Here is a 20857-nt window from a genome sequence, read left to right on the forward strand (position 1 = left end):
TTAACCATCTCTGGTCAATGAGGGCACTTTATCCTCTGCTTAGTGTTCATGTGATGTATATGTCTCATGTAAATTCAATGAATATACTATATAAGATTATGACTTGACTAGATTCTTGCTAGCCAACTCTATTGGCTGTATCCCTCACTGGATTTGATGAAGTAAGCTATCATGTGCAGCAGTCCTCATGGCAAGAAATACAAGGTGATAGCTAACACCCAACAAAGAACAAAAACCCTTAGTCCAACATCCCAAAGGAAATGAATTCTGCCAACAACCACATGAACTTGGAAGTGGATCTTTTTGTAGTTGAGCCTCAGGTGAGACTCTCGCCCAGGTTGATACCTTGATTAAAAGCTTATGGAAGACCAAAAAATAGAGGACAAGCTAGCCCATGCCTAGATTCCTGACTTACAGGAAATTCAAAATGATATATGTGTGGTTTTAATCCATTAAGTTTGTGGTATTATTATGCTGCAGTACAAAACTAACATAGATGGCTTGAATATTTGAACAATGGATTACTAATTTATGACAGATTAAGATACATGCTACTTATCAAAAGTTTTATACAAGAAAGCATGCCAGTCATATTTGGGGATAACTTTCAAAAACTGTATTCCTATTTGTGGGAGTAGACATTACTTAAATTTTTTATCTATCTTGTTACCATACAAGACAGAAGCTAAATTTTATACTTTCCATAATTCATCTGTTTCCTAATCCTTATATAGTATGGAAATATTTACATACTAAACATCTGCACCTTTAGCTTTAACATGAGAAAAAATGCTATGTCCGGCTGGGTGCAATGGCTCACGCCTGTAATTCAAGCACTTTGGGAGGCTGAGGTGGGTGGATCACCTGAAGTCAGGAGTTGGAGAACAGTCCGACCAATATGGTAAAACCCAATCTATACTAAAAATATAAAAATTAGCCAGGCGTGGTGGTGTGCTCCTGTAGAGACAGCTACTTGGGAGGCTGAGACATGAGAAATCCTTGAACTTGGGAGCTGGAGGTTTCAATGAGCCAATACTGCACCAGTGTACTACAGCCTGGACGACAGATAGAGCAAGACTACATCTCAAAAAATTTAAAAAAAGGAAAAAGAAAAATGATGCTGTCTGCTTTCAAATATTAAAAATGCATGTTGCATGCATTTTTGCTAACCTTAACTGTGCATTTAGGATAGCAATAATACTAAAAAATAACTGGCATAATTTAAGAAGACATTAAAATCCTATTCATACCACTAAAAGCATTTACAATTCTATGTGTTAGTAAATGTTTAGGGCGGGTTTACTTCTAGACAAAATTTCTTCTCATTAACTTTTGTCTTAATTGTTCTAGTACACTTGTTTCTCTCAGAATTAAAACGTACTATAAAAATGCAATCTTCTCCTGAAAAGAATTAAATGAACCTCTATGACAATGAGTGTTAGATTACAACACCTCAATTATTTCTATTTAATGGCAACACTGCAATTTACAATATTAATAAAAAATAATATTATTTTGTTATTGTTTTAGGCTGTGGAAAGTACCAGTTACATGATGGGGGGAGATTGCATACCCTCTTTGTAGTCACATATATGTCTGGAATACAAAATGAAAGAGTTGGTATAAATCAGAATTCATTAAGTCAGATGAACAAAGAAGGTAGGGACAAAACCAAATCGAATAAAATGGGCTGAATATAAAATAGGGAGAGGAATGGAAGTTAGGAATGGGACAGTATGTAGCTACTGCAGAATAATTCAAGTCTGGTATGATTTGTCAATCAGCAAAGGAAATTTAATATTTTGTATACATTTATGAACAACCAATGGGAATTTATAATTTAGTTTTCAAAGCATCAAGTGACTGCATTTAATCTATAGGTTGACAGTTTATGATTTTTTTTTTTTTTTTTGAGATGGAATCTTGCTCGTCGCCCAGGCTGGAGTGCAGTGGCGCGATCTCAGCTCACTGCAACCTGCACTTCCCAGTTTCAAGTGATTCACCTGCCTCAGCCTCCCAAGTAGCTGGGATGACAAACGCCCACCACCATGCTTGGCTAATTCCTGTACTTTTAGTAGAGATGGGATTTTGCCATGTTGGCCAGGCTGGTCTCGAGCTCCTGATCTCAGGTGATCCACCTGCCTTGGCCTCCCAAAGTGCTGGGATTACAGGCATGAGCCACCATGCAGTTTATGATTTTTAAAACAGATAAACTATTTCTAATATCTTTTCTAGTTCTGCCATTCTGAACCTGATAGAATGTGATTTATCATGTACTTTTCTTTCTGTTGTGTATAATCAAAACACATTGCTTAATTTCAGAAGCAAAGAATTATGCCCAAATGAAACAGTTCTCAGAAGGGTTTTTTTTTTAATATTTTGACTATTAATTTTATAAATCTTCAATTCATCCATTTATGAAAAAAGTACATCACTAGCTATCTTCCAATTTAACTTTTTCACACCTGATTTATAACAAATAATTGTGAATATCTGAAACTGAAGAACACTACTTTTCAAAGCTAAACTTACTGCCAATACAACTAACAAACTCGAAACAGTTGAAACAGCTTCAGTAATGGAAGTATACAGCTTACTGATGTAGCTTAAGAGTCAGATCCCAACTAGATTGCCATTTTTCAAAGATTGCTAAGAGGATGCTAAAGGAAATGGTCATTTAGCAGATATGAACCTGAAATATGGCAGAGGCTAGTGGTTTCATGTTTTCATAATGGGCTTCGGGCAGGGCTTCCTCAAAGGCCCTTGCACAAGGCTTGACCTGAACTGGGTTTTATGTCCTTGCTTGGCAGCGTTACTTCCTATTTACTCCATAACGGCAACACTTCTAACTTTATTGGCCATTTTAAACAAAATATACAGGTTTTGACTTAAATTCCCAAATCACCTCAACTAATACTTAAATAGAATCCTCAATAATATTTCAATTTTGAAAACAGAGCTATGAGAGTAAATTTAAATATTTTTGCTCATTAATATTACTATTTGCATTATCTTTACTGTCTAAATTTTACATGTAAAACGGCTGTGTATTTTTAAAATTAATAAATTGTTTTTAATAATGTTATTGAGAAATAAATTCAGATAAAAATACTGGTATAATGCCTATGCATTTCAGTATTATACTTGCTCCCAGAAAAGCTCAATGGTCTCAGAATTTTTTGTATTCTTATTTTTTAATTGACAAATAAAAATTTTACATATTTATGTTATCCATCATGATGTTAGAAATACGTATACATTGTAGAATGGCTAAATTAAGCTATCATTTTATTACCTCACACATTTATTAGTGGTGAAAACATTTAAAATCTACTCCCTTAGCAATATGTAATACTGTACATTGTTGTTAACTTTGGTCATCATGTTGTAAAATAGATCTCTTCAACTTACTCTTCTGGCCTAACAGAAATTTTGTATCCTTTGACCAACATCTCTCCAATTCTTCCCTTCCCTCCCAGCCCAGGTAACCACATTTTTGTGCTCTACTTTCATGAGTTCAACTTTTTTAGATTCCACATGTTAGCTTTATTAGATCATTATTAGAATCATGCAGTTTTTTTCTCTGTGCTTGACGTATTTTAGTTAACATAGTGTCCTCCATATTTGAGACAAATGAATATATTTAAGGCAAAATAGAGTACTATTTAATGTCTAGGTTCATTCACATTGTCCCAAATAAGAGAATTACCTTCATTTTCAAGGCTGAGTAGCATACACACACACACACACACACACACACACACACACACACACAGTGGAATACTACTTGGGGAGATATATATATATATCACATTTTCTTTATCCATTCATTCATTGACAGACACATTTTATTTGATTCCATATCTTCACTATTATGAATAATGCTGCTCACCAATAATGCTCTTTCACCAATAGACTAATTTAAAAATGGACAAAGGACCAGAACAGATAGTTTTCAAAAGAACACATACAAATGACCAGTAAATACATGAAAAAATGTTCAATATCACTAATGATCACGAAAATAAAAGTTAAACCTGCAATGAGATATCACCTCACATCTGTTAGAGTAACTATTAATAAATTCACTTCATGTAACTGGCGTGTGAGTGTGTTTTCTCTTGCCAGGTTCAGGCACTGGTAACACTGCAGCCCAAAATACAATGCAGGGAAGCACTGGGGTTCCTATTCCTGCTAGTTCACATACAGACTCTATCTGCCATCTTCCACATAGTGAGAGTTCTCTGTTAGGATTGGTTATTAGTGAACTTCCTTCACGTTGACCTAAAATGTTTCTGCTTTTCATTTACTCGTCCCACTTTTCACTTGAATCCCTGGAAACCAATGATCTTTTCACTGCCTCTGTATGTTTACCTTTTCTAGAATGTCACATAGTTGAAATCACACAGTAAGTACTTTTTTGGACTGGCTTCTTTCCTTATCAATATGCGTTTAAGTTTCCTCTATGTCTTTTATGTAGCTTGATATCTCATTCTACTTTATTGCTGATTAATATTACATGGTATTGGATATATCACAAACAACTGTATTATAGTTAGAAGAAAACTGATCAAAATAACTCCAAATCAATTGTTTAAAAGTAAATCTTTGCAGATTAAGTGCAAACCAGAAAAGTTAACTGCTTCAGAAATTACATGCACAATATTTACAATATAACCTCATGAAGATATAAATTTGTGTGCCCTTTTAATATTTCTAAGTGTTTTTTGAAAATATAAATTACAGTAAATCTTTCAATTAAGTACATTTTAACTAATTTTCTGAATAAGGGACTATTCTAAATTAACATAATTTGCAATGTCTAAATGTTAGACCCAGTTTTCACAGTATAGATGAAACAATTACTCTACAATTTAAAATCTACTTTTATTGTTGAGTTCAAGAAGTAACAATAAAAGTAAATGTTGTATGTGTAAAATAAAGCTTCTAATTATTTTAAAAGCCGGGCAGTTTAGGATATAAAAGTGTTTGTAAATAGATGCTATAAAATTTCGCTAGTATTCAACCTGGCTCTATTGCTTTCTTTGTACTGAGAGACAAGTCTAATTTATTTTGACATGTTTGAATTCAATATATTTACAAATCAGTACCAATTAAGGAACTGTTTTGATATCTATTATAAGGAAATTTAATGAAAATGGGAAGGGTAGAAAAAAAAAACAGCCACTGGAACTCCTATTATTTGTAACTTTGGAGTAATTGCATCACGGTGATCTAATTTCACATATTTAAATAAGAAAAATAGTTTTAAAAAGGCATCAATCAGGAGAGAGATGCCACTTCTCCCAGATTTCTTAGGATGGATTTTTAGATAAGAAAGTTAATCCAGGGCCAAAAGACTAGACACTACTTTTTACGTATGTTCCAAAGAATGCTTGCTTCCTGTCATTAAGAGTTTTGCTTCTATTTAGTTCCTTAAATAATCCTCATCTTGAGGATGTAAAAACTGAAGTATAAACAGTTTAGCCAAATATTTGAAGGCAAAAGCTGCAATATAAGGTGTTTGCTTTTTTTCCCTTTGCTTAAATTACTATATTGTTCTCATTAAAATATTGGGGGGTTGTTTTGTTTTGAGATGGAGTCTTACTCTGTTGCCAGGCTGGAGTGCAGTGGCTCAGTCTTGGCTCACTGCAACCTCCGCCCCATGGGTTCAAGTGATTCCTCCGCCTCAGCCTCCTGAGTAGCTGGGAACACAGGCGCGTGCCATCGTGCCCAGCTAATTTTTGTATTTTTTAAAGTAGAGACGGGTTTCACCATGTTGGCCAGGATGTTCTGGATCTCTTGACCTCGTGATCCGCCCACCTCGGCCTCCCAAAGTGCTGGGATTACAGGCATGAGTCACCTCATCCGGCAAAATAGTGTATTCTAATCTCTCATAGTCATTGGCTCTTAAAGCTTAAATCCATAAGAATGTGTTGGAGAAATTTTTCAGACTTACTGAAGTACAGAAGATCCCTGATATATGATGGTTTGACTTACAATTTTTGACTTTACTATTGCTGTACCTTAATTATTACAGAAGGCCTTTCTTACTCTCAAAAGTGTCCTGCTTTGGACAATAAATTATACGGTTTTATCTATGCTGGAAACTATATGGATATAATAAAGTAACAAATTTATTCCTCTCACTTGAAAATTTACAATTTTTTTAGTGAGACAGAGTATACACATAATCAGAATTCTGTTTTAAATTATACATTATTTGACATTAATATAGTAATTTCTACTTTCCCTGGATTGCAATTGCCTGATATATCTTTTCTTTTCCATTCTATTTTTGTGCGTGTGATTTTGGTTTAAGTACATTACTTAATGGCATAAAACCACATGTGAAAACTTTACCAGAAGTAAAAAGCATTATTAGAAGATTAAATAAATGGCATAGCTATTAAGCACCGGAGAAGCTGGGAGATGAATGTCTTACCCATCATAAATTGGTAATAAAAATGTCATGATTTTGAATTAAGATTTAAATAGTGTAAGATTTTACTTTCCTTGCAGATTGTAGAAGCACAAAGTGACTTCCGTACAGAGGCTATGCACATGTCGTTTGCCTATTTAACATCATTCAGTGTTTTCAAATTTCTGTGATAATGAAAAAACTTTTTAATATGGCTCAGTCAGTCCCTTCACAATCTAGCTTTACGTATTTCTCCAGTCTCATTATCATAGGACTACAACTAGTATGCTATTTTGTTTCTAATATGTTTGCATTATCTACTAATAAAATAATGTATCCAATGATACGTTTTACTAGGTTCAAAATTTCCCATAGATACAATACAATGAAATTATGGGACCTGGAAAATCACTCCTTGTATAGAAAAGTGTGTGCTAAATTCTAAACAGTGGATATAAAGTGAACTGTTCGGACTTGCGTCCTTTGTTGATGGAAGACTCGCTTCACTCTGATACATGAGCAAATGCCAAAATGTGTATAACCTTGGAAATGAGAAAGAGAAATTAAATTTCGTGTGGGTACACAGGGAGCCTATGAAAACTGTAATGAAACATTGTCAGAATGATTCCATCAATAGTTAAAGGCGCAAAACCTATTACGTTTGAGGCAAAACCTATTACGTTTTAATAGTGCCATAAAAAGACAGAAAGGTTATTTTCAGGTAAAGCCAGCTCTTATACAACAAATCTAAATAAAAATAGAAAACAACTTTAGCAATCAAGTTATGCTCTCTGCATGTGCATTTGTTTTATATTATTTTAATAGTCTTCAGATCGCTTTCATGAACATTATTTGCAATCAAGACAAATCATTCTTTCCAAACTACTGTTCATCTTACTAAAATCTTTTCTCAAAATCTGTAAGTCCAAACTTGGAAGGTTTTATAAGAATGATAGCATAGGCAATATAGCAAGACTCTGTCTGTACAAAATAATAACAGTAATAAAAATTAGCTGGGCTCACCTCCCATTTCTTTGGCCCTTGCGACAATATTATTTGCATTCTCATAGTTTACAAAAGTGAATGTCTCAATTACAAATTATACTTTTTCTGTTTTTGTATATCCATAGGTAAAATGTTAATCCTTTATAGAGTATACCTTAATATTATTTTTTAATATAAAGCTTCTTGAGAAACTCATTTTAAATATAAATTGTAAACAATTTTCAACCTGTCATTTGTTACAAAATTAACTCATATGAATCAACTATCAAATTTTTATAGAGAAACTGATTTTTTTTAAGAAGGAGTTTAAATTTTTCAAAATTTCAGAATGTTCACGTGTTATATTCTCATTTTGAATTTGATGTATTAATAGAGATTGACAAGGACATAATATTTTCTCTAAGGTTATCAATATATCAACTTAAGAGGTTAACAAATAAACCTTAGGAATATTTGTCCTTCTTTAAAAAATATATATATACCAATGTAAATTTTGAATCTAGGTTTTTATGGAAATTACATTTGAAAATATAGAAAGCTTAAAAATTCATATGTGACATTAAATCATGCAATGCTTAATATTAAAGTTGATACATTTCCATTTTAAATAAATAACAAAGGCCTATCTATATAGGTAGCATATATCTTTGAAAAGTTTGTGATTAATTCTATTTGGCAATTTTTTTTGATAAATTGTGTAACATACTACATTTCCCACTCAAAATCAATATTCACATAGAGACTCTACGATCTATTCCAGACATGTTGACCTTTTCATGATATTTACTTTTAAAACTGATGACAAGTGAATTTCAGTGTGTATAAGTCAGTCCATCATCCTGAGATGACGGTCTAATGTCATTCTCATTTTCACAATGCTAACTCACTTCACCTACAGGAGTCAATGTAATCTCAAGTAATATGTGTTTGAACTACTATCAGGATTTTGCTATTTCTGTAGGAATTAAATGAAAGATATATAAAGTGAATTTACTGACCCTGACAGTGTAACTAATTTCTAAAACATCTAAATAGATAATTGACTGAAAACCTCTTAGCGAATATGAACATGCAGTGACAATAAGAATATGCCTCTCAGATCTTCAACTACAGGAAGCACAATTGGTCAAAGTCCCAGTTACTGTGGTATGAAATCTACTGCGATGTTTGTATAAAGAACATATTTCCTAAGGGCTGCTTAAGGAGTCAAGTATTGAATGACTGATTTATTAGGCCAATTAAATGATCTCTATAGTCTATTTCATTCATTGCATAATGTGAATTTGAGAATAGACTTTTTATGAGTAAGATTAACATATTTTTCTCAATTTCTAATGAAAAACAAATTGTAGAAAATGATTTAAATAAAGATATTCAATTGTATATAAAGAAACTACCTAATCACTTGAATGGTAAGTAAATCAAATATGTATGTGCAAAAGGGCATAATTACTTGGACTTAATTCATTGCCCCCCCTCAAAAAAATGGAGTTAGCTGGAGGTAATTTTGAGAAAGAGAGGTGGAGGATGTTTCAACAACAAGAAATCAAGAAATTCCATTAGCTTTTTAGGAACTCTTTGTTTAACTCTTTGTAGAAGAGCAAGAAGGAAGCATAATCACATGGGGCATGCAAATTCTAAGACATTAGTATCATTGTTACAGTTGTGTCAAAAAGAGAAACTGAAGGAACCAAATAAAAGAGGAAAATGCATGTGGAAGATCTGTTACATTTTGAGATTTTTGGTTGTTTGTATGCTTCTTAAAATATACAAACATTTGTTTACAGTTGAAGAAAATGTCATGGGATCCTTGGGGTGTTGCTTTTCCAGTAAGTAGCCTCTGTGGCTGGTGGCACATTTGTACGAATTCTGCTCAGCCCGCTGGGCTTGTTTCGCCTACTCAGCATGGCAGGATTCACTTGGCTTGTTCAACCAGCCTAGATTGCATGCCTGCCAAGGGCAAGCCAGGTGTGGAGCAGCAAGGGGTGAATGAGTGAGTGAGTGAGGGGTCCACCACTGCACACAGTCAGGCAGGCTGGCTGCTGTGGTGGGAAGGGCAGCTCCAGGTGCTGGCACAGATGCCAGCTTCATGAAAGCCTGTGGCTTGATCTGGTGTTCTGCAAGCAGCTTCCACTGAGGGCACACACGTCTGGATGAGGGGAACGTGGTGGCACACAGTAGTTTGGAGATGACAGAAACCACAGAGTCCCAAAGAGGGCGTCATAGCCCTGGCTCAGAGAGCCTCTAGGACTGGGATCCCTGAAGGGCCACTTTGCTGCTCTTCTCTCCTCATCACCCACAATGTGGCAAGTCAGGGAGGTATGTTTCAGCACTGTTTCTGTTACTGCTCTTTCAGTCCTGCCATTCAGGACCGAAGTTCCCAAGTTCTTGTCCTGCCATTCAGAACTGAAGTTCCCAAGTTCTTGTCCCTCATCTAGGAAGAATTAGGTACCTTGACATCTGAAGGGTGAGCAAGGCAAAGAGTGTTTTATTGAGTAACAGTGTATCTCTCGGGAGACCAGAACTGGATAGCTCCTATATGTAGGCAGGTTGTCCTGATGTCTGCAGCCCTCAGTGGACAGGAGACCTGGAGTGGGTAGCTCCTATCCTCAAGCAGGTTGTCCTGATGTTTGCCTGAGTCTGGTGGAATCCAGTATTTTTATGGGCTTCAGAAGGGAGAAAGTGCATGCTGATTGGTCCATGGGCAGCCATGGGTGGCCTGCAAAAAGGACCCTAAATTCTCACTCCAGTTCAGGAAACTGGCAGTCGGGCACCAGGCATTGTGCTATCATTGACTAGAAGGTAGGGTTTCACTAGACTCATCTTTCCACCCAGGAGCCTGTTTGCCTCCTTCTGCCATTCATGGCGCCCAGCTGTTTGTGTCCAACAGGTGCCTACAGACCTGCTCCAGGCCATCCTCAGCCCCACCTTGGCTTCTCTCCTATGCTCATTGGTGTCCACAGTCCAGAGGAAGCTGAGGCAGCAGGGGGCTGGTGTGTCGGTACCACCCTGAGTGTGTGCACATCCAGCCAGGTGGTGACAGTGGCTGGGGCTTGGTCACAGCTCTGCTCCGAAATTGGAGCAGGCTGTGGAAGCAGGGAGAGGCCAGACATTGGGAAAATACCCTTCTGAGCCTGTACCAGGAAGGGGGCCCAGGTCCACAGTCTCAGCTGGTGGCCATACCTGCACCAGGGAGATCTGGGCTCCCGCTCTACCAACGCAGAAGAGGGTGGGGCCCCTGCTTATTCCCAGTTCCCTTTGACTCCAAAGAGTGCACAGCCTCATTTGCGCCCCCTCGGGTTGTAGCCAGCATCTTGGTAGCAGTTGCTCCAGACAGGACACTTTTGTCATCAAAAGAAATAGTATACAGTATGAAGAGATATATATTTGAAAGGTTTTAAGAAGAACTCATTGTTTTCTGGATAGAACAGATGTTCACCTAATGATAAATGAAGCAGACAATGTCTTGATCCTCCATTTCACCTAAGTGACTTGATAAAAGACTGATGTGAAAAGGTCATGAAATTAACAAAATGAGTCTGTTTCAAGTATTATTACAGTCATACAAAACAAAGAGAATCAAGTGTGTAGTAATTCTATCTACTATAATTCTAGCCATTATAAAAGTCAACATATATCTTGTTGGGGCAAATTTCTTCCCATTATGTGATTACTCCTATCATTAATGATTATTTTAAGCCAGCCATCAGAAAATAACATCAGTTCACAGGATTTGAAAAAAGACAAAATCAAATCTTTTTCCAATACATATAAGACATCTTAATATTATAAATCATAAACCAGAAAAATGTGTTTTGAAATAATGACAACCTATTGCTTATAGGATTGTCTTTGTAAAATTCTTGAATAATTTCCAAACTTCCTTTGGTCTTTTTCAAAGGAGCATTAGCAGAAAGGAAGTTTTTAAATATGCAAATAAAGCAGAGGCATACCATAATTAACTATGTAGAAGGAGGGTTTGGCTTTTTATTATGGTGCTACTTTTACATAAGTCAGAAAACCTACTAATTATCTGTCATTAAAAATTCGCTGGCAAACCAGTAGGTTTCTCCTTTACTTAATATTACTTACTATGGTGTTTATTATTTATGCCTATTATTTTGTTCTTTTACAGTTTTAGAAAAAGATAATGATAGGTCTATTGTTACATTCCAGCAACTAAGCAATTATCAATAGAATAACCTAAAAATGCTTTCAATTCTAAAAAAAAAAAAAACAACAACAATGGATTTTGTTTCTCTGTCTAGCTACTGGTGTATTGAAAAATGTTATGCCAAATAGTAAATGCAAACTCTCAGACATTTTTGATGGTCTTCACAATACTAGTTTTCAGCTCATGACTCACATTTACACTTTGCCATTATGCTTTCATTATTATTTTCTTTCTTTTACTTTTGTGACCAAGGCACTAAAACTTCTCAGAAAACTGGAGAAGGTAAGTAATTGTATCGAATATCCTATCTTTATTGTGAAGTCCAGAAAGGTTTGGTTTGGAATATGTAATGTTAATGCTTGTTAAACTCAAGTCACTAGAAATAAAGGTTTTTTAAAACAACCAGAAATGTTAATCTGAAGTTTGCTTTGAATTAAAAAAAAATTATCTTGCTATTTAAAAACAATTTACTTCACTAATACATATTTAAAAGTAAAAATGCTTCTTGTCTACTATATCATTATCATATGTACCCAACTGTGCATTCTAACTAACCAGTCATTTTAAAATCACTATGGTGATTAAATCTATAAATCTGTAAACTATTTACAGTCACATGTTTTATGACCTAGGTCTTCACCAACACCATTTCCCCCTTTTCAACAATTGTGGTTGAAGGAGGGGGCAGGTGCCTAGCAAGGAACAGCATTCCTCTCCCCTTGTCAGAGCTATATGTAGACCTGTAGCTGGATTCTCACGATGAAATGTGAGCTGAACTAAAATTTGGAATTCTCACCTCACTTGGTAAAGGAAATTTCTAGATGTGTCTCTTTTCCCCTTCCCCTGACTAAAATGGTAACGATGACTTATTTTGAAACAGAATGTTGAAGATGGCCCCCACTTAGTTGGCCCAGGTCCCTGAACTTTAAACCATTGAAATTTGGTGGTTTCCTGTTACAGTGGCCTAAACTACCCTAACTCCATCTGATTACCCTGAGATTTAATGATTTAATGACTAATAGAAAAAAGTCAACTGTCAGTGAAGGGAAAGGGAGGTATGGTTCAATAATTCAGTTTAATATTCTAAGAAAAATAAATACTTTATCTTTAAAATCTCTCTTTTATACATAATCATTTATTAAATGCTAATTTTTCCTATGGAATTCAAACACAAATATTGGAATGAACATACTCCTGAGATGTAAAAACCATGTGTACCTCAGCTTACAGCGCTACTTAGATTTCTGCTTTCCATTTGTAACATATTACCTTATGCTACACTCTACAAAGAACATAAATCTTGAGCTATCATTTTTATGTTTCCCCCAAATTCGATTAGAGAAGTTTTTCCACTAGTAGTAATCCCAACCCAAAGGACCATCCTAATAATCAAATATTAATAATGTTATTTAGCATTTCTGGAAATTATATGCATCCAGTTGAGGCAGTAAAATGAATTTGAAAAAATTAGCGAGGGAAAGAGGCAGATGAGGTTTGCAGAAACGATTCTGTGCTTCACTTTTCTTTTTGTTAAGAAAGGAAAGTGTGCTGGCCTCCAAAGCAACCTGAAATGGGATAGGCATATAGCCAAAGCTAGCAACTGAACATATTAAAAGAAAACACTATACAGAAATAAAAATATATTCTACCATGAATATGGTTTTTAAAATGTCAAGCTGGGAAACACTGCAATACAAATGAGAATGATTTTTAAATATGATTAATATATTATGCAATTAACTGTTGGACACTAATAAAATGTTGAACAACGTATATTAGTTGAAACAATATAATTGTTAGCTAACAGAACAAAGCCTGCTTAGAAAATTATATAGACCGCTTAGTTCCATATTTTATTGGCCAGAATTCAGTCAAATGGCAGAATTCAGAATTTACCCCTAGTAAGTATGGAGAGGAAATGTAATCCAGGTGTTTGCCCAAGAGAAAAAAAATTTAGGACTCATCCAGACACTACTATGTATTTACTCAATGATCCTCAAAAGAATGAAGAGTTAATTGAAGAAGATGATCATTAAGCTTAAGTTCCTTTATAATTCAGTTAAAATTTTGGTTAGAATTTAGACCTATTTAAACATTTAAATTCAATTACTTGCATTTATCCAAAAAGTAGTGTCCTTGTTCATATTTGGTATGACATTTTATTTTTCAAATTTTCTGGTTATTTGATAAAAATTAATTCTTTTAAGTACTTAAGAACTACTAAATGCATCATGATCAAGACACTGATTCCCAGCATCTATGGGAGTTATGTGTGTACAGTTGTGCATATTATTAATACATGGTAGGACGCAACAGGATTACCAAATTATCACTCAGAATACCGAACGAGCTGGGATAACCAAGGGCAATTTTGTAATTGTCAGAAAAGTTCTGGAGGATCAAAATTCTCCCACATGTATCCATGTGACTGCTGTTAATTTTAGTGCCATATAATTATATAATTTTTGTTCTCTAAATTAACAACAACTTTATTAAGATAATCTATTTGTAGTTAATAGTTGTGCAGAGATGGTACAAAACGGTACATTACACGTTGAACAACTCATTTGCATTTTTAAAACGTGCATTAAGCAAAGATACTTAATAAAGAAAATTAAATGAGCAATGTCCTGTTTCAATTTATGGCCCTGGCCTCAATGCTACAATATTTTAGCTAAAAGAGAGGCCTGGAGGCACATTCCTATTAACAAGGAAATGAGCTCTAAATGAAAACTTAGAGAAACAAGACACCACTTAAATTTATTTAAAGAGGAAGTTTAAGCATTAGATCACTTTCCTCTTCTCCTGGAGTTTCCAAAGATAATGAGACTTGTGGCAAGGGGCTTTGAAGAACACTGATGGGAATTTTAAGTTGAAACTGTGAGTGTTTTTTGTATCCGCTTAGAAGAATACGTATATTTTTTTTAGAACACCTGATCTAGATAAGTTAGTGAGAAAGTGAGTTCATATTCATCTGGTTCTTGAGAATACCAATATAAACACATTCAGAGAAGTTCTTCAAAAGCAGCAAACTGTATACAGGAGTCCTCCTTTGTATATGGAGGATATACTCTAAGACCCCCAGTAGATGCCCGAAACTTCACATGACACCAAAGCCTACATTTACTTTTTTTTTTTTTTCTTCAATCTGATAACCCAGACGTTACTAAGTGACTGATGTGCAGCCTAGATACAATGGACAAAGGAATGATTCAGCTTCAGGGCAGGCTGGTAAGGACAGCCTAAGATTTCATCAGTCTACTCAGAATGGCAAACAACTTAAAATATGAATTATTTCTGGGAATTGTCCACTTAATATTTTCTGACTACAGGTGACCTCAGACAACAAACTGTGATAAATGATACTGTGGATAAGGAGGGATTTCTGTATCCCATAGCAAAGAACTAGAATCCATTCCAAAGGATTAGAAGCACATGTTACTATGTGAGAAAAAAGGAAATAGATGATAATATACATTTGGGCAAGAATAACCTTTTAAAATAGATTAAACAAGAATTATTATTTGTTCTACATATGGTTTACATCTCAATGATTTACACACATGCTATGGAGGATTTTCTGGTAATTATATTACATAATTTAATTTTGTGTAGATTCATCTAAAAGCAGCTTTGTATGAAAGGGTAAAACTGCTTGGTTCCGTGTGTTAAGGGTAGATGTGTCCCTCACCTACCTTATCCCTCAGTACCTTAGCTCCTTTCTAGATTAAAAGTATTTTAAGAAATTATAAAACACTAAAATCACCCTAGAACATGATGAAGTTCTCCATTATCTGAAATATTCATTATTCATTAGCCTCAATTATTATCATATTCCAACTTTCAATTTTTCTTTGTATAGACAAAACTACTAAAGTATTCTGGAAATTAATGTAGGCTCCCACACCCCTTTATATTTCTGCACGTGCTGATGATTCGGTGTGCAGCATCTGTCTGTATCTTTTTGGATTGACTAAACTCTACATTTCCTTCAAGATACAGCTTAAAACCATGTTAATCATGTTCCAACGTAGTTAAGTGTCTCTTCAGCCTGCTTCCGCAATACTGTGATCTTATTTCCACCACTGTGTTTTCACAGTGTATTATATTTTTCATGTAGTTATTTGTTTCCAGAGACACCAGAGAGCTTGCTTTCTCTCTATACCAGGTAAAGACACGGTAAGAAAGCCATGAGGCTGCAAGAGAGCCTGAACCTGATCCTGCAGCCACCGTGGTCTTAAACTTGGATTGTCAGCTACCAGAACAATATGAAAATAACTTTTCTGTTGTTTAGGCTACCCAGTTTATGGCATTTTGTTATGGCTGCCTCTGGTGACTAACATGGTATATACCTTAACCATAAACTATAATATGTAACATAATATTGGTGTATATGCATATAGTATATATAAATATGTATATGTACTATATATGTATATATATAGTGTGTGTATATATAGAGTATATTTATATATAAATTTATATATGCACACTATATATAGTGTATATATATACATACACACTATGTATGTATGCACACACACACACATAAACACATACACACTGATTAGATGAAAAATATCATTGCAGATTACATGCCAAACTTGGAAATTGAATGACATGTTCTACCTGGCAATAATGAGAAACTAAAAGTCTACTTCTCACCATTCAGATTATTAATCAGAATTGAAACCCAAAATACAAAACAGTATTTTTCTAAGCTTGCATTAATTATTTTAAAACTATCCGTTACTCATAAAACCATTACTAAAACATTTTATATTAAATTGTCTTATTAACTATTTACAACTTTAAAATATATATTATGTTAATTTACAAATGTTTAAACTAAAATGGGAATTCTACTCATAAATTCATATTATATCAATTTTGATAGACTCCTCTCAAAAATGCCCTACACATTTTATGTATTTCAAAATTGGACAGAAATCAATACCTATATTCCTCCTGTGTGAAGCGTGGGATCTCACCAGGATGTAAGACAAGAATCTTCACTGTGGCGCTGCTGGACATCATAGGCTCCCCATCATCAAAAGCAACCACCACCAACTTAAAAAGCAGTAAAAATTCAAGTTAACTATTATAAATGAGAACGACATAACAGCACAAGTTTTATATGTATGTTTTTAACTAATGTATTTCCTGGTCATAGGAGGGGGAGCAAAGATCATTTCCTCACTGCCTACCAGGTGGCAGACACATGCTAGAATATACTACGTCCTCACTTAATCTTTACAATAATCCAGCCAGGTAAATGTTATTATTTTTACTAGACAGATGATAATACTCAAAAAAGTAAGTAACTGTATGACTCAAAAAGAAAAGGACCATTAATACAAGTATATTATACTATATCTCTCCCATTGAAAACTCATTTCTGCAATTCCACTGGGGCCCGCAGTAAATACACATGATTTTATAGCACCAGTATACTTATTTAAAAAGTGTTAAATTCAATCACATAAAAAGCATAGAGCTAATTAGCTTTCTCAAAAAAATTAATTTTTCTAGGGAATTGTTTCTGAGATTATAGGGCAGAAATATTTCACTCTAGAGGATAAAATTAGAAACCTTTATAGTTTAACATTCTTTGGTATACTATCTCTAAAAACAAATTATAAGACTAAGTTCATTTTGGTAGAGCAGAAATCATTCAAATGATGAAAACTTGTATAGCAGAAATTGTGCAAATGATGAAAACTAGAAAAAGCTTCCGTGTTGTGAGGTCTGATATTATTTATTACTGCAATAGGATTTATAATTGATGATTTTATTTAATAGCCTGTATTACATCAAAGTAATTCTATGTTTACTTTAAGACATGTTAAATACTTTCAAAACTGTATGCTACTCTGGAATATAAATTATTTTGGAAGCTGCAGGTTAACAATATAAACTAATTCAACCTAGATCACAGAAGACTGTAATCAAGGATCATCCTGAGAGGAACAACTGACCTTTGCGTTAATGCTAATTTACAAACAGGTCAGCTATTCCAAACAGTGGTAAAATCATGAGAAACATATTGCTCGCTGATACTTATGTGGTTAACTGATAAAGCGATTTTCCTACTGTAGAGTCAAAGGCTTTATTCACAGTGACAAAAATTATTCTAAGTAACTATTAAAGAAGGCAATGTTCCAACACTTAATGAAATAGTCTACTTACAGTAATGCAAAATGTTTTTAGTATTTTCCTGACATGTAGAAACAAGCATTATTTGTCAACCACATTTTTAAATATGTAAAAAACAAAAGAAGGAATAAGTTCTATTTTATTAGTATTTGAAGAAAAAGTAAAATTTGACAAAAAAATCAAATAGCTATAATATTTTCCTAGATATATGCAAAGATTAATATAACAACATCCAGTGTTCAGTGGTTATTAGGAAAATGGATACTCTTAGGAAAGATGAAGAATACATAGGCAGGGGTATTATAATAGATCAAGAGTACTTATCTTAAGAAAAATATCAGTAAGGGAAAATGATATTCATACAAGTAGTTGCAGGATAGCATTTATTGCAACAAAAAAATGGAAACAGTCTAATTATAAAGCAACTCAGTATTATATTAAAAAGAAAAACATTATGTTATACTCCTATAGTAAAATATCATGAAACCACTAAAATAATAACATTAATGTTACTTATTGGCATAGACAATATATTATTGAATTTTAAAAGTAGTATGAATAATAAGACTATGTTATTTTAAAACATATTTACATGTTTGTGATTATATGAAATATCATCATAAGGATGGAGATCAAAATTGAAAATTCTAGGTGTCTCCAAAATGCAAGATAACAAGTGGTTTTCTTTTTAATATTTTGTATGTTTGTAAGAGAAAAAAAGTTTTGTAATAAAAAAATTAAAAAGGAGAAAAATTGAAAAAAAAATGTGCTGTCATATGTTAAGCCAAATTCTCTATCAAAATTAAACATCAAATAGACTACATAATGAAAAGACACACTGACCTTAAAGATTGTTGTCGGTTCTTCATTAAGATTGACTCGTGTTATTACTCTTCCAGAATCTTCTTCCACATCAAAAATACTGGCAGGATAAGGAAACTGAACATCATCTACTCTATACCTCACACGACTTGCAGGTAATCCCTAAGAGAAAATGAATCATTATTAATTTGCTGTCACCAAGTTAAAACAAAGTGTAATGATAATATTAAATGGATCTTTAAATTTCATGGTCTTTTAGAAGTGAAAAATCATATTTCCATAATTTCATTCTTTCAGGGTTGAAATGTAGCCAGATCATTATTTCTTCATGATAACTCAATCTGAATCAATGAAGTCTGTCTACTACAGGTTATTTTTAAGGAATTTATATGAGAGAAAAATTAATGGTTGCTTTGGGCATCTTCTCTACCAGTTTCCTTTAATTATGTGAATTACACCTGCCTCTCAAAACACTTTTTTTAAAAATTCAGATAAAAAAATCTCATTTTTTTTTTTAATTCAGGAAAGGGTCTTGCTTTGTTGCCCACATTGGAATACAGTGGCATGACCATAGTTTGCTGTAACCCCAAACTTCTGGGTTCAAGTGTTCTTATCCCACTTTAGCCTCCCAAACAGCTGGGACTACAGGTATGCGTGCCACCATGCTTGGCTAATTTGAGAGGACTGTGGTGAAGTGCAGGAACGGGCACGAAAGCTTAAAAAAAAAAAAGTTATTTACCATTTACACTGTGTTGATTACCATGCTAGGTATTTACATACATTATTAAATTAATGCTCAATCCTTTAAGATGCCATTAATAATGAAGACGATAGTAATAATGGTAAATTAATGATAGCTAACATTTGCTAAATGCTTACTACATGTCAGAACCATATTAAAAATAATGTATGTGTACTCTATTACCCATTTTATCGATAATGAACTTGTGGCTTATAGTAAGTTAAAGAACGCTGAAATATTTCAGAGATAGAGCAAGATGAGTTGGAACACCAAATGAAATATTTCACTTTTAAAGAAAAAATTTAAAATTTGGTAAGTTTTTAGAAGAATCAAAGTGATTATAAAGGAACAGTCAAAATTGTGCTGGCTGTCCTCACTTATGATAGGTTTTAGATTGGTTTCATTTGGAAGTATATAGGGTGACACTGAGGTGAGCACTATAACATTTGCAGTGTGTAGGCCTTGTAAATCTCTCAAGTCCTGGAAGATAAACAATATCTCAAGCACAGAACTAGTATGTGGTAGGGTTTGACTTTAAACCTAAGCACTACATTACAACATTAACTTCTTTAGAGAAAGAAACACTTGTATTTGGAATTATTCTGATGCAGAAGAAGTAAGAACATTACCCCCACAGGTGTTGATTTGGCTGGACTTGACACTTTGGTGTAAGAACAGTCCTGAGAACATTGTTTTTATATTGTTATTTTCTTCATGACTGTACTTGAAAATAATTTGTTTCTCATGTTGGTTCCTGAATTTACAGTTGGGCTATGAGATAAACACATGAGTCTTCAGGACTTGTATAATTCCCTCTTTTCGGTAAGTCCAGTCCTTTTATGTACTACATATCACCACTGATGACCATCTTCTTCAACACAGTCTTTATTTAACTTTTTCCACTGTTCTGCCTTTGCTTCTTGCCATCTAGCTACTCTGTCTCAGATTCTTTGCTTGTTTCCATTCTTTCTGGCTACTAAATGTTGGAGTTTTCCAAGGCTCCGCTACAAGAACTTCTATATTTTCTATTTCTACTCTTGAACCCTGGAACCTCTCCCAGCATGATGGCTTTAAATAATTTCTGTTTGTTCATAAATACTAAATTTTAATATCTGGCTGAACTCTGAACCTTTTAAGTCCAAACTAGTAGATACAATTGTCCACTAGACATGTCATTCAAAACCAGAGTAATGATTTCATCTCCCAAATGGATAGCTCTTCCACTATAGGTAACGGCTCTACCTTTCCTTTTTCTTTTTTTTTTTTTTTGAGACGGAGTTTCGCTCTTGTTACCCAGGCTGGAGTGCAATGGCGCGATCTCGGCTCACCGCAACCTCCGCCTTCTGGGTTCAGGCAATTCTCCTGCCTCAGCCTCCTGAGTAGCTGGGATTACAGGCATGCGCCACCATGCCCAGCTAATTTTTGTATTTTTAGTAGAGACGGGGTTTCACCATGTTGACCAGGATGGTCTCGAGCTCTTGATCTCGTGATCCACCCGCCTCGGCGGCTCTACCTTTTACATAGGTGCTCTATCTGA

The 20857-nt window shown here is 34.3% G+C and overlaps 1 protein-coding gene across 10 annotated transcripts in view; it reads right to left on the bottom strand.

Moving 5' to 3' along the window:
* PCDH15 (protocadherin related 15) overlaps positions 1-20857 on the bottom strand; it is an 819037-nt gene that overhangs the window by 125920 nt on the left and 672260 nt on the right. For all 10 annotated transcript variants that reach the window (XM_032245634.1, XM_032245633.1, XM_032245636.1 and 7 more), the window contains 2 exons: positions 18600-18740; positions 16558-16670 (listed from right to left, as the gene is read on the bottom strand). In XM_032245634.1, the coding sequence (XP_032101525.1) occupies positions 16558-16670; positions 18600-18740 (254 nt within the window). The remainder of the gene's footprint in view (positions 1-16557; positions 16671-18599; positions 18741-20857) is intronic.

The sequence above is a fragment of the Sapajus apella genome, unplaced genomic scaffold (genome assembly GCF_009761245.1).
Source record: "Sapajus apella isolate SASKATOON/1434 unplaced genomic scaffold, GSC_monkey_1.0 scaffold58, whole genome shotgun sequence".
Lineage (NCBI taxonomy): Eukaryota > Metazoa > Chordata > Mammalia > Primates > Cebidae > Sapajus > Sapajus apella.